The sequence below is a fragment of the Rhinoraja longicauda genome, chromosome 2 (genome assembly GCF_053455715.1).
Source record: "Rhinoraja longicauda isolate Sanriku21f chromosome 2, sRhiLon1.1, whole genome shotgun sequence".
NCBI classification, from domain to species: Eukaryota; Metazoa; Chordata; class Chondrichthyes; order Rajiformes; family Arhynchobatidae; genus Rhinoraja; species Rhinoraja longicauda.
In genome coordinates, this window is record NC_135954.1 from 107,117,398 (window position 1) to 107,140,773 (window position 23,376).

The 23,376-nt window shown below is 46.4% G+C and overlaps 1 protein-coding gene across 1 annotated transcript in view; it reads right to left on the reverse strand.

Moving 5' to 3' along the window:
- The window catches only part of LOC144607178 (integrin beta-1-like), an 85,480-nt gene that overhangs the window by 14,725 nt on the left and 47,379 nt on the right, over nt 1–23,376 (reverse strand). Inside the window, exons 8-12 of the mRNA XM_078423851.1 lie at nt 21,199–21,294; nt 5,905–5,991; nt 5,619–5,759; nt 3,249–3,425; nt 1,058–1,222 (exon numbers count right to left, since the gene is read on the reverse strand). Of these exons, the coding sequence (XP_078279977.1) occupies nt 1,058–1,222; nt 3,249–3,425; nt 5,619–5,759; nt 5,905–5,991; nt 21,199–21,294 (666 nt within the window). The remainder of the gene's footprint in view (nt 1–1,057; nt 1,223–3,248; nt 3,426–5,618; nt 5,760–5,904; nt 5,992–21,198; nt 21,295–23,376) is intronic.

Consider the following 23,376-nt stretch of genomic DNA (forward strand, 5'->3'; position numbering starts at 1 on the left):
GAAAATGAATAGGTGACATTCCAACATTTTGGGTCTACCTTCGATTTAAACTGAGATTTTGTGTCTATCGTCGGTTTAGACGCAGTGGACGACTCCACCACCTTATATGTTTCTTATCGAAACGTATAAGATTATTAAGGGGTTGGACACGTTAGAGGCAGGAAACATGTTCCCAATGTTGGGGGAGTCCAGAACCAGGGGCCACAGTTTAAGAATAAGGGGTAGGCCATTTAGAACGGAGATGAGGAAAAACTTTTTCAGTCAGAGAGTTGTGAATCTGTGGAATTCTCTGCCTCAGAAGGCAGTGGAGGCCAATTCTCTGAATGCTTTCAAGAGAGAGCTAGATAGAGCTCTTAAGGATAGCAGAGTCAGGGGGTATGGGGAGAAGGCAGGAACGGGGGTACTGATTGAGAATGATCAGCCATGATCACATTGAATGGCGGTGCTGGCTCGAAGGGCCGAATGGCCTCCTCCTGCACCTATTGTCTATTGTCTATTGACCTTTGAGACCCCACGGACAAAGGAGACAACCTCTGAACCACCCGATGACAGAGCTCGACATCAGGACCCGCCTATGTTGAGGACCAATCCTCCCGGACCACCCAACGGCACCCCCCAGACGTCAGGAGGCAGCCAGGACTGAGGACAAAGATTAAATAGGAATCGGAGGGGTAACCTTTTCACACAAAGGGTGGTGGGTGTATGGAACAAGCTGCCAGAGGAGGTAGTTGAGGCTGGGACTATCCCAGCGTTTAAGAAACAGTTAGACAGATACATGGATAGGACAGGTTTGGAGGGATATGGACCAAGCGCAGCAGGTGTGACCAGTGTAGCTGGGACATGTTGGCCGGTGTGGGCAAGTTGGGCCGAAGGGCCTGTTTCCACACTGTATCACTCTATGACTCTATGAAGGGCCTGTTTCCACACTGTATCACTCTATGACTCTATGGTCCTTTAGTGGCCCTGTCCTCCCCCTGGTTACTCTCTCTCCCCAAATATACTTAAAATCTCTTTGGATTCGACTTAACCTTCTCTGCCAAAGTGATCTCATATCTACTTGTTGCCCTTCGGATTTATTAAGTATAATCCTGGGTCTCTGCTCCTCCTTCAGGGATTCATTGATTCCAGTTGCCTGTAGCTGACTCGTGTCTACTTCTTGCTGCTGGACCAAGGCCTTAATATCTTCTGTCATCCGTGGTCCCCGACCCCTGTCAGCCTTGCCCTTGACATGAACAAGACCACGCAATGCTTCAACTCTCGCTAGCAGCTGGAATTACATCATCTGTGCGTGGGATGTTTATTTGGAATCCGAGACTAGTTTAGGTAAATAGTGTTTTCTGTGGAAAGAGATGAAAGGTTGTTTCGCTAAATATTGTTTTAAAGCTTGGTAATATATTTTAAAGGATAACCTTTTTTAAACTGATGAACTGATAATTAGAGTCATCATCATAAAGTGATACAGTGTGGAAACAGGCCCTCCGGCCCAACTTGCCCACAACGGCCAACATGTCCCAGCTACACTAGTCCCACCTGCCTGCGCTTGGTCCATATCCCTCCAAACATGTCCTATCCATGTACCTCTCTAACTGTTTCTTAAACGTTGGGATAGTCCCAGCCTCAACTACCTCCTCTGGCAGCTTGTTCCATACACCCACCACCCTTTGTGTGAAAACGTTACCCCTCAGATTCCTATTAAAAAGGTTGCTTCGCTAAATATTTTTTAAAGCTTGTTAATATATTTTAACGGATAATGTTTTTAAAATCTGATAAACTGATAATTGAGTGGGCATAATAGATTTCTTGCTACATATGGGTGCCATTAAGGTCATAAGTGAGAGGAGTAGAATTAGGCCATTCGGCCCATCAAGTATAGTCCGCTATTCAATCATGGCTGATCTATCTCTCCCTCCTTACCCCATTCTCCTGCCCTCTCCCCATAACCCCTGACACCTGCACAAATCAAGAATCTATCTATCTCTGCTTTAAAAATATCCATTGACTTGGCCTCCACAGCCTTCTGTGGCAAAGAATTCCACAGATTCACCACCCTCTGACTAAAGAAATTCCTCCTCATCTCCTTCCTAAAAGAACGTCCTTTAATTCTGAGGAAATATCCTCTCCGCATCCACTCTATCCAAGCCTTTCACTATTCTGTGTGTTTCAATGAGGTCCCCCCTCATTCTTCTAAACTCCAGCGAGTGCAGGCCCAGTGTCGACAAACGCTCATCACATGTTAACCCACTCATTGCTGGGATCATTCTAGGTTCGTAGAAGATACGCCTGTCCTTCACCTTCTCTCTCACCTACATTCAGAGACCCCAGCAGCTTTTCCAGGTGAGAGAGGGGTTCATGTGCACCTCTTCCAACCTTGTTGCTTGCCCTGTCCCCTGCCCTCTACCCACACTCCAGAGAGTTGTGAATCTGTGGAATTCTCTGCCACAGAAGGCAGTGGAGGCCAATTCGCTGGATGCTTTCAAGAGAGTTGGATATAGCTCGTAGGGCTAAAAGAATCAAGGGATATGGGGAAGAAGCAGGAACGGGGTACTGATTTTGGATGAACAGCCATGATCATCTTGAATTTAAGAATAAGGGGTAGGCCATTTAGAACGGAGATGAGGAAAAACCTTTTCAGTCAGAGAGTTGTGAATCTGTGGAATTCTTTGCCTCAGAAGGCAGTGGAGGCCAATTCTCTGAATGCATTCAAGAGAGAGCTAGGTAGAGCTCTTAAGGATAGCGGAGTCAGGGGGTATGGGGAGAAGGCAGGAACGGGGTACTGATTGAGAATGATCAGCCATGATCACATTGAATGGCGGTGCTGGCTCAAAGGGCCGAATGGCCTACTCCTGCACCTATTGTCTATTGTCTATTGAATGGCATTGCTGGCTCGAAGGGCCGAATGGCCTACTCCTGCACTTGTTTTCTATGTTTCTAATCAACCCAACCACAAGATTGTACTACCAAAATACTATCAGCACGTGTCTTGTCCCACCGGGGACCAGAACACCCTCGACCACTGCTACACATCCAACAAAAAAATGCCTTCCACTCCATTCCCCGGCCGCACTTTGGGAAATCTGGTCATCTAGCCCTGCTTCTACTCCCTGCCTATAAACAGAATCTGAAGCGATAAACAGAATCAGATTCGGCACGGAAAGTTTGTTCAGTGCTGGTCTGCGGAAACAGGCAGCATCCTAGACGACTGCTTTGAGTCAGTGGGCTGGTCCATATTCAGGGAATCTGCGGCCAACCTGAATGAGTAAAGCCACGGCCGTTGCAAACTTCACCAGCGGGTGCGTGGAGGAGTGCGTGCCAAAGAAGACGACCGGAAACCATGGATGAACCGCGAGCTCCATGCCCGGGTGAAGGCCAAGACCACAGCGTTCAGGCCAAACAATCCCGAGCGGCGCAAGAAACCTTCCTAGGATCTTCACAAAGCCATTGGGAATGCCAAGAGGCAGTATCGGGATAAACCCCGTCCCAACATAACCGTTCGAGCACCCGTCAATGGGGCAAGGCCCAAGCATAACAGGCCCAAAGTGAAGTCAGGCAGCATCGCTGGCAACAGGGCAGCCCTCCCTCATGAACAATGCATTCTATGTAGGAAAATAACTGCAGATGCTGGTACAAATCGAAGGTAGACACAAAATGCTGGAGTAACTCAGCAGGTCAGGCAACATCTCTGGAGAGAAGGAATGGGTGACATTTCGGGTCGAGATCCTTCCAACGTTTAAGAAACAGTTAGACAGGTACATGGATAGGACAGGTTTGGAGGGATTTGGGCCAAAAGCAGGCAGGTGGGACTAGTGTAGCTGGGACATGTTGGGCCAAAGGGCCTGTTTCCACACTGGATGACACGTGGTCAGGTTTGAATTGGCTGTGATCAAGATGGGTTTTCATTTTATACTTGAAGAGACCTCTGCAAGTCTGGGAGGAGGGAAAGCAATTACCAATTTGGCTTCCAGCTTGATAAAAAACAATTGTCAGGTACAGCATTAAGCATCTAATGGCTCTTAACTCACCCGTGAATGCTCATTAAAAAAGCTGCTCAACATTTTAGTAATTAGCACAAGCTGAAGCCCTCTTTCGGGGTTTGATTGTGAACAAATTCACAGATGCTGAAGATTTCAATCATAAATTAAAGGTACAACTCAGGGCGGCCACGGTGGCGCAGCGGTAGAGTTGCTGCCTTACAGCGCTTGCAGCGCCGGAGACCCGGGTTCGATCCCGACTACAGGTGCTGTCTGTACGGATTTTGTACGTTCTCCCCGTGACCTGTGTGGTTTTTCTCTGAGATATTCGGTTTCCTCCCACACTCCAAAGACATGCAGGTTTGTAGGTTAATTGGATTGGTGTATGTGTAAATTGTCCCTAGTGTGTGTAGGATAGTGTTAGTGTGCGGGGATCGCTGGCGGTGCGGATTCGGTGGGCCGAAGGGCCTGTTTCCACGCTGTATCTCTAAACTAAATAAACTAAACTAAACTCCTTTAACTGTTTGCTTGCTCTGGGACTTTGAAGAGCACTTTGGAAATACATAAAGGATTCCATAGACTCTTCATCAAAACTTTATTCACAAAGTGCTGGAGTAACTCAGGAGGTCAGGCAGCATCTCAGGAGAGAAGGAATGGGTGGCGTTTCGGGTCGAGCCGATACCTTCGATTTGTACCAGCATCTGCAGTTATTTTCTTACACTTCATCAAAACTTTATCAACATGTATTCCTGAAACAGAAAATTCACTCGAGGACTGGTCTATTCCACATAAAATGTGTACTGGTTACGGTGAAGAGGAGATGTGGCCAAGAAACTGTGGCTCCAACTTCGAAGACGAGCCGGGAAAAGGGTGAAGAAGTCTTTTTCCTCTCTTTGAATGGAGGTCTTCCCCTCCACTCAAAGGACATGCCGGCTCTGGAGAGGATCCAGAGGAGGTTTACAAGAATGATACCAGGGATGAGTGGGTTAGCATGCGATGAGCATTTGACAGCACTGGGCCTGTACTCGCTGGAGTTTAGAAGGTTGAGGGGGGACATCATTGAAACTTACAGAATAATGAAAGGCATAGAGTGGATGTGGAGAGGATGTTTCCACTGGTGGGAGAGTCCAGGACCAGAGGTCATAGCCTCAGAATTAAAGGGCGCTCTGTAAGAAAGAAGGTGAGGAGGAACTTCTTTGGTCAGAGGGTAGTTAATCTGTGATCGCGGTGGAGGCCAAGTCAGTGGATATTTTTATGGGAGAGATAGACAAATTCTTGATTAGAACGGGTGTCAAGGGCTATGGAGAGAAGGCAGGAAAATGGGATTATGAGGCCGAGATCAGCCATGATCGAATGGCGGAGTGGTCTCGATGGACCGAATGGCCTCATCCTACTCCTATAATTTCAGAACTCTGAACCACCTTTACGTGGGACCCAATGCTACTTCCAAGAACATGCTAACAGTTACCGAGCTGTTCTGAAACCTGCGGCTGTACAAGAAAGCACATTTCACATCTTTAGTGAAAGTGGATGGGTCGAGTTGTACACCTCATATTTGTGCCATCTTCTGAAAAGGTTAATGACCCAAGATTGAAATCCAAAGCACACACTATATTTCAGTGCAGACGTAAACGGACTTTGATGCCTTACCTCTTCACCAACTTGAATGCCTGTGCACTTCATGCCTTGTTGCCCTGTTTGGATGATATTATTCTTGCAGTAGGCTGTGTAGTGCATTGAAACTCCTTCGGGCAATTTGCTGTTATCAAGAATAACCTTAGACGACAAAGCCTGGAATAAAAATTAAAAATAGAGGCATCACTATGCTAGATTTTCAAGCAGCCCCGTACCTCAGTGCACGTGACAATAAACCCAACAGAACTCATCGTGCAAGTAGAGAAAAATGTTCAAGTTTCATGGAAGGTTCCGTTCTCACTTGATAAGCATCGATCAACCCGGTTACATTTCTGGGGTTTGATGTTTGAAGACCGACTTCAGACTTTGGAATGTGGGCTTGGAGCGCCTATTCAAACATGAAAACAGTGTTATTTTTTTTGCATGTCCGTAACTGGCTACAAATGCAATAAGAGCCACAATTAAGTAAGCTCCACAAATGCTCTGTTTCTGAGTAGAAAAAGTAGCGACAAAAACCACCTCATGCTTTGAAAAAATGAGCTTAAGATCTGTTCTTGGTTGAAGAAACAGATGCGATCAGTTTTTACCAACTTCGAAAGAGAGGTTTTTTAAATCTATCCCTGCATAGTTCAGCAGTCGAGGGTCAAGAGTGTTTTATTGTCATGTGTCCCAGATAGAACAATGAAATTCTTACTTGCAGCAACGCGACAGAATATGTAAACATAGTACACTGTAAACAATATATAAACACGAGAGAAAAAAAAGTTCAGTGTTATACACATACACAAATACACATATATATATATAGATCATATATATATATATATTCAATTTCAATTCAATTTAAAATATTTTATTGGCATGATAAGATACATCATTATATTGCCAAAGTATAGAACATAACATACATATTTAAAATGCATGAATATAAAAGTATACAATGCATGGATCGATATGCTCCTGTACATATATATGTAAAAATGTAAAAAACCTTTATTGTCACTATAAAGGTGACAATATAATTATATATATGACTATATAAAGGTGACTATATATATATTCACGCAATACATTTATAGCCTTTTATCGATATATATATATATGTATGTGTGTATATATATACACACACACACACACACACACGCACACATGTATATATATATATATACACACACACACACACACACACACACACACACACACACACACACACACACACATATGTGTGTGTGTATAGATATATATGTATATATATATATATATATATATACACACACACACATATATATATATGTGTGTGTGTGTATAGATATATATGTATAGACATATATATATATATACACATATTTATATATATAAAGAGGAACTTTCATCCATTGCCCAGAATCGATCATCTCATGAATGCACTCCTGGGTTAGGGTTATTGTGCATTCCTGGAAAGTTCCCAATAACAAGGGATCCCAATAAGGGCGGCACGGTGGCGCAGCGGTAGAGTTGCTGCCTTACAGCGCTTGCAGCGCCGGAGACCCAGGTTCGATCCCGACTACGGGCGCCGTCTGTACGGTGTTTGTACGTTCTCCCCGTGACCGCGAGGGTTCTCTCCGAGATCTTCGGTTTCCTCCCACACTCCAAAGGCCTTCAGGTGTGTAGGTCAATTGACTTGGTGTATGTGTAAAAATTGTCCCTAGTGTGTGTAGGATAGTGTTAATGTGTGGGGATCGCTGGGCGGTGCGCACTCGGTGGGCCGAAGGGCCTGTTTCCGCGCTGTATCTCTAAACTAAACTAAACTAATCAACTTATTATCAACCACTAAGGATGATGCCCACTATTCCACAACCACAAGAGGCTGAAGCCAGTGTAGGAAGGTGTAGATTCAACAAACAAGCATCAATCGGTCCTCCCTTCGTCTCTACTTTATCACATCCCTTCCTTCTGTTCTCTCCATCACAACCCCTTCTCTGGAACTTCAAACTCTTTCAACTCTTTTTCTCTTTCCACAGATGCTGCCTGGCTGGCACTTTCAGGAGTGTGCAGTTAGCTTTCACCACTACGTTTCTGCAATATTCTGTCTGATTTCGAGGGTAATTGCAAACCCATACTGACCTTCCTATCCTGAAACTCCTCCATTGCCAGAGTGCAGTCACCCGCAAACTGGAGGAACAGCATTTCCTATTCTGCTCGGGTAGCTTACAACCCAACAGTATGAACATTGAATTCTCCACTTTTAGGTAATCAACCAACAAACACAGCCTCCCCCTGCCCATTTTTCCCTCGTTCCTTCCCCCTTCCCTCTTCCCCCTCCCCCTTTCCCCTTTCCCCCTCCCCTTCCCCCTTCCTTTTCCCCTTCCCCCTTCGCCTGCCCTCCTTGTTCCCCCTCCCCTCCCCTTCCCCCTCCCCTTTCCCCTTCCCCTTCCCCTTCCCCTCCCCTTCCCTTTCCCCTTTCCCCTTTGCCCTTCCCTCCCCTTTCCCCCTCCCCCCTTCCCCTACCCCTCCCCTTCCCCTTTTCCTCCCGTTCCCTCTCCCTCCCCCTCCCCTTCCCCATTCCCCTTCCTCCCACTTCCCCTTACCCCTTCCCCCTTCCCCCTCCCCCCTCCTCTTTCCCCTTTCCCCCTCTCCTTCCCCCTTCCTTTTCCCCTTCCCCCTTCGCCTGCCCTCCTTGTTCCCCCTTTCCCCCTCCCCTTCCCCCTCCCCTTTGCCCTTTGCCCTTCCCCTCCCCTTCCCTTTCCCCTTTCCCCTTTCCCCTTTCCCCTTCCCTCCCCTTTCCCCCTCCCCCCCTTCCCCTACCCCTCCCCTTCCCCTTTTCCTCCCGTTCCCTCTCCCTCCCCCTCCCCTTCCCCTTTTCCTCCCGTTCCCTCTCCCTCCCCCTCCCCTTCCCCTTCCCCATTCCCCTTCCTCCCACTTCCCCTTCCCCCTTCCCCCTTCCCCCTCCCCCCTCCTCTTTCCCCTTTCCCCCTCTCCTTCCCCCTTCCTTTTCCCCTTCCCCTTCGCCTGTCCTCCTTGTTCCTCCTTCCCCTTCCTCCTTCCCCCTCCCCTTCCCCTTCCCCTTCCCCTTCCATTCCCCCTCCCTCCCCTTCTCCTACCCCTTCCCCCTCCCCTCCCCTTCCCCCTCCCCCTTTGCCCTTTCCCCTTCCCCTCCCCTTCCCCTTCCCCTTCCCTTTCCCCTTTCCCCTTTCCCCTTTGCCCTTTGCCCTTTGCCCTTCCCTCCCCTTCCCCCCTCCCCCCCTTCCCCTACCCCTCCCCCTTCCCCTTTTCGTCCCATTCCCTCTCTCTCCCCCTTCCCCTTCCCCCTTTCTTCCCCTTTCCCTTCCCTTTCCCCTTCCCCCCATCTCCCGTCCCCCCTTCCCCATCCCTTCTCTGTGCCCCACCTGGATACTCACCCTTTTCATTCAGAATCCCCTCCCCTCCCCTTCCACCTATGTCCCTCCCTCTGGCTTCACATATCACACTGCTTATCTCCAGCCACTTGTCTTTTCCTCTCTAGCCTTCGTTCAACCGCCTGCCCCTCAATCAAAGCCCCTCATCTGTATCCACCTATCACTAGCCAGGTTTGTCCTGCCCCAACCTCTCTCCCAGCTTTCACCCCCTCCCCCCACTACAATCTATCTCAAGAACAATCCCGACCCGAAATGCCGCCCATCCATGTTCTCCAAGCGATGCTGCCTGACCTGCTGTGTCACTCCAGCACTTCTTGTCTTATAAACCTGCACCACAAGAGAAAATGAAAGCTCTCATGTCTTTGAAAGAGCACTATTGAAGAAGGCCATTCAAACCACGTGTAGGAAAATAACTGCAGATGCTGGTACAAATCGAAGGAATCACAAAATGCCGGAGTAACTCAGCAGGTCAGGCAGCATCTCTGGGGAGAAGGAATGTGTGACGTTTCGGGACGAGACCCTTCTTCAAGGTATGTCTACTTTGAAGAGGTTCTCCTCCTCTCTTCGACGAGAGTTTAGCAGCGTGCTCTCTCACTCGCTGCTCCCCCTCTGTGATTCCTCCTGCCCTCCCGCTCTACGACCACGTTTTGACCCAGACTCGCCACCAGAGCCACGTCTGTTTTCTCGGGACTTGCCTGCGCCTCCATCTTCTACCTCGTGGTTTCCAGCTCCGGTTCCAGATCTCCCAGTTCGGACCCAACCCGGACTGCAGGCTCCGACGAGTCTGAAGAAGGGTCTCGTCCTGAAACGTCACACATTCCTTCTCTCCAGAGATGCTGCCTGACCTGCTGAGTTACTCCGGTATTTTTGTGATACCTGCCATTCAAGCCACTGTATCTCCACTGGTACAAGCTCTGCATCTAAACCTATTGTGTAATTTTCTTTTGAATGGTGAGTTTTCTTTTGAATGGTGCAATTTTCCTTTGAATAGAAATGAAAAGAATACATTTAATCAGAATTTTTATTTTTTTAAGGCAATATTATAGGTATCACAAAATGCTGGAGTAACTCAGCAGGTCAGGCATCATCTAGGAGAGAGGGAATGGGTCTCTCCATTATATATAGAGATATATAGAGAATATATAGAGACTATAATTCTCTACCTCAATCAGCTTTGAGAAAAAAATATTGCCTTTAAAAAAAAAAAAAAATTTGTGATTAAATATATTATCTTCATTTCTATTGCATTCATTTAGCTGTAACCCTGATTTGAAACCACTTATTACTGTTCCACAATTTAACAATCCATCACTTTAAAAACCTTTTACCATTTTGGAAATTATCTATTAGATGAGGCCAGCAAACGTTATTCTTCGATAAAATCAAAAGCTCCGTTTTAATTTACTTTATCTTCATAATAATTGCCTCCCAAATCTCATGTCATTCTGATGAATTTTCATAATTGATTTACATGATATTAAAATTATTCCGTTGATGTTGTGTTCAAATCAGGAAGCAACATTAAAACTGTGGGCGAACACACGTTGAATAAGGCACCAGGCCCTTGCTTTGTGCGAAAGTACACAATGTTTTTAAAAAAAGCAGAAATCCCATTTGCCTTTTTACATCCTTTCCTATTTTTGGTTTTATCTTTTAAAGTTCTCTCACTTTTCTTGTTCTTCCATTCTGTCAAGAATCTTGCATTTAGAATTCTTATAATTCCTTTTCTTACATCTATTTAAGTCTTCAAAATCAGACACAAAAGGCCTGAGTAACTCAGCGGGTCAATATTGATTTCAAGTAACCCTTGCATCCCCGCTCTCTCCACCCCTCCACCACCCTAGTAGCCGAAATGGTTTTTGAGGCGTCTTCTGAAGAAGGGTCTGGACCCGAAACGTCACCTGTTCCTTTTCTCCAGAGATGCTGTCTGACTCGCAGAGTTACTCCGGTCCGGCAACATTACAGTCTGGTTTGGGAACAGCTCTGCCCAGGACAGGATGGCCCTGCAGAGAGTAGTGCGTTCGGCAGAACGCACCATGGGAACTACACTCGTCCCCCTGCAGGACCTATACATCAGGAGGTGCAGATCCAGAGCAAGCAAGATCATGAAGGACCCCTGCCATCCCAGCAACGGACTGTTCCAGATGCTACGATCAGGCAAACGCCTCCGCTGTCACGCTGTGAAAACGGAGAGGATGAGACGGAGTTTCTTCCCACAGGCCATCAGGACTGTCAACTTTTATAACCCCAGAGCCTAAATTTTTGTCGACACTAATAGTAACTTATTAACTTTATTTATATGCTGTAACTGTAATTCTTTTTTGCGCACAATCCGCAGGCATTGCCACTTTCATTTCACTGCACATCGTGTATGTGTATGTGACAAATAAATTTGACTTGACTTGACTTGGCTTTTTGTGTCCATCTTCAGTTTAAACTAGCATCTGCAGTTCCTTCCTACACATCTTTACTGTCATCCTAATATAAGAAAATAACTGCAGATGCTGGTACAAATCGATTTATTCACAAAATGCTGGAATAACTCAGCAGGTCGGGCAGCATCTCGGGAGAGAAGGAATGGGTGACGTTTCGGGTCGAGACCCTTCTTCAGACTGATGTCAGGGGGGCGGGACATTAAGTCCCTCTGTTTGTTTACTCGTTGTCACCTATCCCACACCCAACAAAGACCTATTGTGTGTCCCACATTCCCTTGATTATGGGTGCTTTTTGCATATCGTCCATTCATTTGCACTAAGTACTGTCTCCACAGTCAAAAAGGCCCAACAGAAGATGCACTTCCTGCGGCAGCTGAGGAAACACAATCTGCCACAGGCAATGATGGTCCAATTCTACACTGCCATCGTTGAGTCCGTCCTCACCTTCTCCATCATGGTCTGGTTTGGCTCAGCCACCAAGCACGACATCCGGAGGCTGCAACTAATCGTTCGATCAGCTAAGAAGGTTGTTGGCTGCAACCTTCCCCCCCATTGACGAACTGTACACTGCAAGGGCCAGGAAGCGAGCGGGCAAGATCATCTCTGACCCCTCTCACCCTGGCCACAAACTCTTTGAAGCACTTCCCTCTGGAAGGCGACTCCGGACTGTCAAAGCAGCCACAGCCAGACATCAATAACCAAAAGTCTGTAGTCTCTTTTTGCTCTGTTTTGTTTAACTCACATGTTTAAACTGTAATGTTGTACTCTTAATGTTTTTATGTTTTCATGCTTTATTTTTAATTGTTTACTGTATGTTTGTGTTGTTACTTGCGAGCGGAGCACCAAGGCACATTCCTTGTATGTGTACATACTTGGCCAATAAACATTCATTCATTATATCTCTCATCCCCTTTACCCTGAATCTCAGTCTGAAGAAGGGTCTCGACCCGAAATGTCACCTGTTCCTTTTTTTCCAGAGATGGTGCCTGACCCACTGAGTTACTCCAGCCTTTTGTGTCAGGCCTCAATTTAAACCAGCGTCTGCAGTTCCTCAATACACTATTTATATCTTCTGCAGTTTACTGCATTACTATCATCCTTGCTCTGTGGAATATTCACACTGGGTTCATCACTGCACGCTTACTAATATGGCACTGTGACAATGGAGAGTTTCTGAGAAGAACCTTCTCCAGTCCACTGAAACGCTCCAAGGCACGTTTTGTAAGTTTACTAGACCAGGTGGACCCGTTGGGCCCAAACCTCTCCTGCATTGGTGCAGCACCCTCCCCTCCCCCACTCCCCCCTCCCTCTCCCCTCCTCCCTCCCCCTCCCTCCCACCCCTCCCCCTCCTCACCTCCCTCCTCTCCCTCCCTCCCTCCCTCCTCCCCCATCCCCCCCACTCCATCCCCCTCAACCCCCCTTATCGTGCCTCCTCCCCCCCCCCTTCCCTAGGGGATAGATTTAAACTTTAAAATGTGAATAACCTTAAAAATATAACACCGATTTCCATTAGCACCAAAGGGACGACGGTGAGTAAGGTGGGCCTAAAATTGTTGCGCTATAGTGTACTGTTTTGGCTGTAGTTCAGGAACAAACAAACAAACAAACAAACAAACGAGAGTTTTAGTATATAGATGATATAAACATATATTAATACAGTTAATGGATTCCACTGGAGGTTTCTGAGCTCAAGAATCCAAATTCAAGATTTGCCGTTAAATGAGGAAGGTGAAAACAGAATGGACAGATTCTGAACATTGTCACTTCGAGGCTGGGTTAGCAGGCCTTAGATTTATGTTCATTCAAATCATCATCAAAAGATCAAAAGAGGTGTTGCGTTGATCCTGCCAATTATTGGTGCCTGCTTTTAATGGAGTTTAGTATAGTTTAGGTTAGAGATACACTGTGGAAACAGGCCCTTCAGCCCACCGAGTCCGTACTGCGATCCCCACACAGTGACACCATCCTACACACACTAGGGCAATTTGCATTTATAACAAGCCAATTAACCTACAAACATGTACGTCTTTGGTGTGTGGGAGGAAACCAAAGATCTCGGAGAAAACCCACGCAGGTCACGGGGAGAACGTACAAACTCCATACAGTCATGCACCCATAGTCAGGATTGAACCCGGGTCTCTGGCGCTGTAAGGCAGTAGCTCTACCGTTGCTCCACCGTGCCACCCTTTTAATTGTTTAATAATATCACCACAATTATCGAACATTTCTAATTTCAAACACTCTTGGTTCCAAGAATTCTTTGGTTATCGGGGACTATTTTGAGGAAAATAGGAATGACATTGTACCTTAAGGCAGTTTGAGAAATGAAACCTGCAATTAGTATCCTCGAAAAATCATTATTTTTAATTAAAAACATTCGGCTTGTAAGTTTACCTTAACCTAACAGTGAAGGTTTAAAGGTTTTGCAAGAGCGTCTTGTTCCACAATGCGAAAAGATGCTCCATTTGCAAATGACTTTGTTGTATGAAAATTCAATGTTATTAAAGTTAGGAATCATTTCTGATCTTGGGACTCAGTGCATAAAACCATTGCCAGCTTCACATCAGGCAGCGAAAACAATAACAGGAAGTTGATTCTGCACCTGCCACACCTTAGCCACTTTTGCAGCGCTTTTCAATCTTTATCAATGGTTTTAATCTATAATCTGTAAATCAATAAATCTGTTTTCACCAAATAATGTTTATGCTTAATTCAGTCCATGCCACAATTTGTAGAAATACCATTCCTCAGAGATTGGCAACCAGCATACATTTCATCTTTTCTATATTTGCTACTGCAATTGAATTATATATTTCATCTGGAATTATGTTTTATCCTTTAGTTTTTAGATTAGTTCAGTTTAGAGATACAGCGCGGAAACAGGCCCTTCAGCCCACTGAGACCGCACCGACCAGCGATCCCCGCACATTAACACGACATACATAAGGGACAATTTTACATTTGTACCAAGCCAATTAACCAACAAACCTGTAAGTCTTTTGCCGTGCAGGAGGAAACCGAAGATCTCAGAGAAAGCCCACACAGGTCATGGGGAGAACGTACAAACTCCATACAGTCATGCACCCATAGTCAGGATTGAACCCGGGTCTCTGGCGCTGTAAGGCAGTAGCTCTACCGTTGCTCCACCGTGCCACCCTTTTAATTGTTTAATAATATCACCACAATTATCGAACATTTCTAATTTCAAACACTCTTGGTTCCAAGAATTCTTTGGTTAACGGGGACTATTTTGAGGAAAATAGGAATGACATTGTACCTTAAGGCAGTTTGAGAAATGAAACCTGCAATTAATATCCTCGAAAAATCATTATTTTTAATTAAAAACATTCGGCTTGTAAGTTTACCTTAACCTAACAGTGAAGGTTTAAAGGTTTTGCAAGAGCGTCTTGTTCCACAATGCGAAAAGATGCTCCATTTGCAAATGACTTTGTTGTATGAAAATTCAATGTTATTAAAGCTAGGAATCATTTCTGATCTTGGAACTCAGTGCATAAAACCATTGTCAGCTTTGCATCAGGCAGTGAAAACAATAACAGGAAGTTGACTATGCACCTGCCACACCTTAGCCACTTTTGCAACGCTTTTCAATCTTTATCAATGGTTTTAATCTATAATCCGTAAATCAATAAATCTGTTTACACCAAATGATGTTTATGCTTAATTCAGTCCATGCCACAATTTGTAGAAATGCCATTCCTCAGAGATTGGCAACCAGCATACATTTCATCTTTTCTATATTTGCTACCGCAATTGAATTGTATATTTCATAGACATCGATAGACAATTGGTGCAGGAGTAGGCCATTCGGCCCTTCGAGCCAACACCGCCACTCAATGTGATCATGGCTGATCATTCTCAATCAGTACCCCGTTCCTGCCTTCTCCCCATACCTCCTGACTCCGCTATCATTAAGAGCTCTATCTAGCTCTCTCTTGAATGCATTCAGAGAATTGGCCTCCACTGCCTTCTGAGGCAGAGAATTCCACAGATTTACAACTCTCTGAGTGAAAAAGTTTTTCCTCATCTCCGTTCTAAATGGGCTACCCCTTATTCTTAAACTGTGGCCCCTTGTTCTGGACTCCCCCAACATTGGGAACATGTTTCCTGCCTCTTGTGTGTCCAATCCCTTAATAATCTTATATGTTTCAATAAGATCCCCTCTCATCCTTCTAAATTCCAGTGTATACAAGCCTGGTCGCTCCAGTCTTTCAACATACGACAGTCCCACCATTCCGGGAATTAACCTAGTGACCTGTGCACTCCCTCAATAGCAAGAATGTCCTTCCTCAAATTTGGAGACCAAAACTGCACACAGTACTCCTCCAGGTGCAGTCTCACTAGGGCCCTGTACAACTGCAGAAGGACCTCTTTACTCCTAAACTCAACTCCTCGTGTCATGAAGGCCAACATGCCATTAGCTTTCTTCACTGCCTGCAGTGACTGATGAACAAGGTTGTGTGAGTGGGCAGGTGCATGGCAGATGCAGTTTAATGTGGATAAATGTGAGGTTATTCACTTTGGTGGGAAGAACAGGAAGGCAGATTATTATCTGAATGGTGTCAAGTTAGGAAATGGGGAAGTACAAAGAGTCCTTGTTCATCAGTCACTGAAAAGTAAGCATGCAGGTAAAGCAGGCAGTTCATCTGGAATTATGTTTTATCCTTTAGTTTTTAGATTAGTTCAGTTTAGAGATACAGTGCAGAAACGGGCCCTTCGGCCCACCAGCACATTAACATGATACACACAAGGGACAATTTTACATTTATACCAAGCCAATTAACCTACAAATCTTGTATACACTGGAATTTAGAAGAATGAGAGGGGATCTTATCGAAACATATAAGATTATTATAGGGTTGGACACGTTAGAGGCAGGAAACATGTTCCCAATGTTGGGGGAGTCCAGAACCAGGGGCCACAGTTTAAGAATAAGGAGTAGGCCATTTAGAACGGAGATGAGGAAAAACCTTTTCAGTCAGAGAGTTGTAAATCTGTGGAATTCTGTGCCTCAGAAGGCAGTGGAGGCCAATTCTCTAAATGCATTCAAGAAAGAGCTAGATAGAGCTCTTAAGGATAGCGGAGTCAGGGGGTATGGGGAGAAGGCAGGCACGGGGTACTGATTGAGAATGATCAGCCATGATCACATTGAATGGCGGTGCTGGCTCAAAGGGCTGAATGGCCTACTCCTGCACCTATTGTCTATTGTCTAAATCTATACGTCTTTTGGAATGTGGGAGGAAATCGAAGATCTTGGAGAAAACCCACGCAGGTCACGGGAAGAACGTACAAACCCCGTCTAGACAAGCATCCAGGATCACAAGTAGTCAGTATTGAGCCTGTGTCTCTGTAAGGCAACAGCTCTTGGTGCTGGACACAAAATGCTGCAGTAACTCAGCGGGGACAGGCAGCATCTCTGCATAGAAGGAATGGGTGACGTTTCGGGTCGAGGCCCTTCTTCAGACTGAGCGTCAGGGGAGAGAGGGAGTTACAGAGATAAGGAAATGTAAGAGATCAAAAGAGATGCAGGCCAAACAAAATGTAGAATAGACGTTAGTTAGCTAGGAGAAGGTGACAACAAAACAAACGGACAAACAATGTAATCGGAGGGACAGTCAGACTGGTCGGAGAACTGGGAAGGGGGAGGGATGGAGAGAGAGGGAAAGTTGGAGAAGTCAATGTTCATACCACTGTAAGTCAATGTAAGCTACCCAAGCGAAATATGAGGTGCTGTTCCTCCAATTTGCGCTGGGCCTCACTCTGACAATGGAGGAGGCCCAGGATAGAAAAGTCAGTGTGGGAATGGGAGGGGGAGTTAAAGTGTTTAGCAACCGGGAGATCATGTAGGTTTAGGCGGACTGAGCCGAAGTGCTCAGCGAAACGATCGCCGAGCCTGTGCTTGGTCTCACCGATATATAGGAGTCCACACCTAGAACAGTAGATGAGGTTGGAGGAGGTGCAAGTGAACCTCCGCCTCACCCTGAAAAGACTGTTGGGGTCCTTGGACGGAGTCGAGGGGGGAGTTAAAGGGACAGGTGTTGCATTTCGTGCACTTGGGGAGGGGGCGGTTTGGATGGGAAGGGACAAGTTGACCAGGGAGTTGCGGAGGGAACGGTCTCTGTGGAAAGTGGAAAGGGGTGGAGAGTGGAAGATGTGGCTAGTGGTGGGATCCCGTTGGAGGTGGCGAAAATGTCAGAGGATTATGTGCTGCATGCAAAGGCTGATGAGGTGGAAGGTGAGAACAAGGGGGACTCTGACCCTGTGGTGACTAGGGGGAGGGGGAAGGAAGAGCAGAGCTCCAGGGTATCGAGGAGACCTCAGTGAAGGCCTCATCTATAATGGAAGAGGGGAACGCCATTACCTAATGAATGAGGACAACTCCGACGTCCTGGCATGGACGGTAGCGCAGCGGTAGAGTTGCTGCTTTACAGCGAATGCAGCGCCGGAGACTCAGGTTCGATCCTGACTACGGGTGCTGCACTGTAAGGAGTTTGTACGTTCTCCCCGTGACCTGCGTGGGTTTTCTCCGAGATCTTCGGTTTCCTCCCACACTCCAAAGACCTACAGGTATGTAGGTTAATTGGCTGGGCAAATGTAAAATGTAAAAATTGTCCCTAGTGGGTGTAGGATAGTGTTAATGTACGGGGATCGCTGGGCGGCACGGACTTGGTGGGCCGAAAAGGCCTCTTTCCGGCTGTATATATATGATATGATATGATATGATAAAACCTCATCTGGGGCGCAGATGTGGCGTAGATGGAGGAATTGGGACTAGGGGATAGAGTTCTTATTATGCAGGGTGGGTAGTCCAGATAGCTATGGGAGTCAGTGGATTTGTAATGGACGTCAGTTGATAGTCCATCTCCTGTGATGGAGACGGTGAGATCAAGAATCAGCAGGGAAATATCGGAGAAATTTCACTTGGACCATCTCCGACATTTCCCTACCGTTTCTTGATCTCACCGTCTCCATCACAGGAGATATGCCCCCAAGTCCATGTAGTTCAGAGCTTATTTGAAGGTTGTCGTGTTTAATAGCCTGATGGCTGTGGGGAAGAAGATGTTTCTGAACCTAGACGTTACAGTTTTCAGGCTCCTGTACCTTCTTCCCGATGGCAGGGGTGCAATGAGTGTGCGGCCAGGGTGGTGTGGGTCTCTGATGATGCTGGCTGCCTTTTTGAGGCAGGGACTCTGGTAACTCCCTTCGATGGTGGGGAGGTCAGAAACCGTGATGGACTGGGCAGTGTTCACAACTTTTTGCAGACTTCATTTCTCCTGGGCATTCAAGTTGCCGAACCAGGCCGTGACGCATTGGCCGTGATAATTAAGGGTGTAGGGGGTTGCATGACCCAGCTGCATACTTGGCTCCAAAGTCTTGCCTCCTGGTTCTAGCATGTGGAGACTCAGCTTTCCACAAGCAGAAGATCGGCACAAAAGGCTGGAGTAACTCAGCGGGTCAGGCAGCATCTCCGGAGAGAAGGAACGGGTGACGTTTAGGGTCGAGAGCCTTCTTCAGATGATGGCAATGCAACCAGTACAAGGACTAGGGTGGGGGAGGGACGGAGAGAGAGAGGGGATGCAAGGGTCACTTGAAGTTAGAGAAATCAGTGTTGCCCCGCCGAGTTACTCCAGCCTTTTGTGTCTGATTTCGAAGACTTAAGTAGACTGGTTAAGTAGAGCACATTCAGGTCAATGTGTTATACGTGTAAGAAACGGAATTATAAGAATTATAAATGCAAGATTCTTGACAGAATGGAAGAACAAGAACATTGACGTCCGAAGAAGGGTCTCGACCCGAAACGTCACCCATTCCTTCTCTCCAGAGATGCTGCCTGTCCCGCTGAGTTACTCCAGCTTTTGTTTAAACCAGCGTCTGCAGTTCCTTCCTGCACATGTCCGCATGCAGCCCAGGTATGTGTTCGAAGGCGCACGAGATGTGAGGAGAAGCGGCAGGCCAAGTTCTGTTCAATTCTACCGGTTGCCGAAATCCCTTACAGATAGATATCTTACAATAAAAGTTGGATTGTAGGGATGAAGTTCGAAGTACAGATGCACTTTTAATTACAAAAGGTAAATGTCAACACTGCTGAATGCTCTAATCAGACAGCAACATCTACTTTATTTGTGACTTTTGACAGCAATGACAAGAAGGTTCACCAGATTGATCCCTGGGATGGCAGGACTTTCATATGAAGAAAGACTGGATAGACTAGGCTTATACTCGCTGGAATTTAGAAGACTGAGGGGGGATCTTATAGAAACATATAAAATTCTTAAGGGGTTGGAGAGGCTAGATGCGGGAAGATTGTTCCCGATGTTGGGGAAGTCCAGAACCAGGGGTCACAGCTTAAGGATAAGGGGGAAGTCTTTTAGGACCGAGATGAGAAAACATTTCTTCACACAGAGAGTGGTGAGTCTGTGGAATTCTCTGCCACAGAAGGTAGTTGAGGCCAGTTCATTGGCTATATTTAAGAGGGAGTTAGATGTGGCCCTTGTGGCTAAAGGGATCAGGGGGTATGGAGAGAAGGCAGGTACAGGATACTGAGCTGGATGATCAGCCATGATCATATTGAATGGCGGTGCAGGCTCGAAGGGCCGAATGGCCTACTCCTGCACCTATTTTCTATGTTTCTATGTTTCTATTATTATTGCAATAATATTGCTATTATTGTTACAAGGGAGGGCAACTCGATTCAGTAAACCTTGTTTAGACTGCCCATAACAATGCTCTGAATCTGCTCATTTACTGGTCTACCAACACTCACATAGTTTGTTTAGTACAATGCATGATTTATTTCAGAAATAATTAGTATATACAATCTGGAGCGATGAAACCCAGACTGAATTGTCGTGCAACGTATTGACTCGTTCCAAAAAACAAAGCCAGCATTAGGTTGCGTGAACAGACCAATTTCCTTCCTGCTTTTTCAAAAAGAATGAGCCTGGTGGAGTCTTGTGAGCAATCTATTTATATTATTTTGGCATTCAAAGGACTGGTGGGAACTTTGTTGACTGTTTATCAACAAGAAGTGAGCTCGGCAAGTCTGGGATTGAGGGAGTGGCGCGCTACAATCACATCCGTACCTTGTGAGCCGGATCTCCGACAACGATGAGAAGGCCTACCGGGAGGAGGTGGCTGATCTGGCACTCTGGTGTCAGGACAATAGCCTCCTCTTGAATGTCAAAAAAACTAAGGAGCTGATTGTGGACTTTAGAAGGGCTCAACATCCAAGGACCTACACGCCACTGGAGATAAATGGGTCTACTGTGGATAGGGTGAGCAGGTTTAAATACCTGGGAGTCCACATCAAAGAGGATCTGACATGGACAACACACATTGCCGCACTAGTGGGCAAGACAAGGCAGCGCCTTTACCACCTTAGATGCTTCTGCTATGGGGCCAGAGGGTGGTGAATCTGTGGAATTCTTTGCTACACAAGGCTGCAGAGGCCAAGTCAATGGATATTTTAAAAGGCAGAGATAGATAGGTTCTCGATTAGTACGAGTGTCAGACATTATGGGGAAAAGGCAGGAGAATGGGGTTAGGAGGGAGAGATAGATCAGCCATGATTGAATGGTGGAGTAGACCCGATGGGCCGAATGGCCTAATTCTACTCCTATTCCTTATCACCCTATGGTTCGACCTTCTAACCTAAAGGTGTGTCCTGGAGGCAGCAGGACTTTTACCCAGACCTACCCAGACAAGGGATGTGTCACCCTCTTCACCAACAATCCTCAGAATGTGAGCTGAATCTTTAGGCTTTCTTACCTTGTAAACATCACCGAACTCTTCCTTAACTACAAAGAGAAGCTGGATTTTATTGTCGTTAAGCTTCCGTGCCAACTGGGTGATGGATGGATAACTCTGCGATTAGAAACATTTCAAAATTACACAACAGCAAAATACAAAGAAAACACAAAATGCTCAATCCCAGCTGTTTTGTTGAAGGTGAGATGCTTGTCGGCACTGGGCCTGGACTCGCTGGAGTTTGGATGGATGAGGGGGGACCTCATTGAGACATACAGAATAGTGAAAGGACTAGATGTGATGTTTACACTAGTGGGGGAGTCTAGGACCAGAGGTCACAGCCTCAGAATTAAAGGACGTTCCTTTAGGAAGGAGATGACAAGAAATTTCTTTAGTCAGAGGGTGGTGAATCTGTGGAATTCTTTGCCACAGAGGGCTGTGGAGACCAAGTCAATGGATATTTTTAAGGCAGAGATAGATCGATTCTTGATTAGTACGGGTGTCCGGGGTTATGAGGAGAAGGCAGGAGAATGGGGTTGAGAGGGAAAGATAGATCAGCCATGATTGAATGGCAGAGTAGACTTGATGGGCCGAATGGCCTAAATTCTGCTCCCATCACTTCTGAACTTGTGTGGTCACATTAGGCCCGAGACATTTTGATTTCTACACGAATAAATTGGTGTTGAGCAGGCAGGTGAGGGAGGGAGTATGGGGGATAATTAAATGCCGGGGCATTTGAGGCACTCAACCAGGTCCTCGAATCTAGGGCCATCTATGAGGTTTGAAAACCCTGGTGGAAAGTTCAAAGTCGTAAAGTTTTGTTGAAAGAGGAATAAACTCAACAGCATTTGGTTTTGAAAAGTTGCCTCATTGCAGGAGGGTCCTGGATAGCTGAGGGGAAATAGTAGCCTCAATCACTGAACTAAGTGTGGAAATGGAAATCACAAAGAAACGGCTGTGCCGATCTTTCGGATCAAGTTCCTTGAATGCACAGCACATGTTACAGCAGCAATTCAGCCTCACGTTCCCAAGGCTCATGATGTCAGTGCATCCACATGCTCCCAAATGAAAATACTGCAAATGTACAAGAACACATTTCTTGGCGGCGCGGTGGCGCAGCGGTAGAGTTGCTGCCTTACAGCGAATGCAGCGCCGGAGACTCAGGTTCGATCCCGACTACGGGCGCCGTCTGTACGGAGTTTGTACGTTCTCCCCGTGACCTGCGTGGGTTTTCTCCGAGATCTTCGGTTTCCTCCCACACTCCAAAAGACGTGCAGGTATGTAGGTTAATTGACTGGGTAAAATGTAAAAATTGTCCCTAGTGTGTGTAGGATAGTGTTAATGTGCGGGGATCGCTGGGAGGCGCGGACTCGGTGGGCCAAAGGGCCTGTTTCCGCGCTCTATCTCTAAATCTAAATAAATCTAAAAATACACCTCCTCAGGTTCCCCCCCAACCTAGGTTTAAGTTTTAGTTTTTCTTCCGTTTTAATTTTTAAGTTTAGTTTGGAGATACAGCGGGGAAACAGGATCCCACCGGGCCCGCGCTGACCAGCGACCCTCATACACAAGCATCATCCCACACACACGAGGGACACTTTTCAATTTTAACCAAAGCCAATTAACCTACAAACCTGCGCGTCTTCAGAGTGTGGGAGGAAACCGGAGCTCCAGGAGAAAACCCACGCGGTCACAAGGGAGAACGTACAACCTCCGTACAGACAGCACCCGTGGTCAGGATCGAACCCGGGTCTCTGGCGCTGTTAGGCAGCAACTCTACCATTGCGCCACCGTGCCGCCATTTGAAAGAAAATCCATTGGAATAGATCATCGAGATATTTGTCATTTTTAATCATTACTAGACCAAGTGGACCAGTTGGGCCCAAACCTCTCCTGCATTGGTGCAGCACCCTGTCCTCCCCCCCTCCCCTCTCTCCTCAACCCCCCCTCCCCTCTCCCTTCTCCCCCACTCCCCCCTTCCACCCTCCCTCCCTCCTCCCTCCTCCCCTCCCCCTCCCCTCCCCCTCCCCTCCTTTTAAACTTTAAAATGTGAATAACTTAAAAAATATAAAACCGATTTCAATAAAACTACTTGCATTATCACTAAAGTGGCAATGGTGAGTGAGGTGGGCCTACAATTGTCGTGCTATAGTGTACCGTTTTGGCTGAAGTTCAGTCACAAACAAGATAACAAACGAGAGT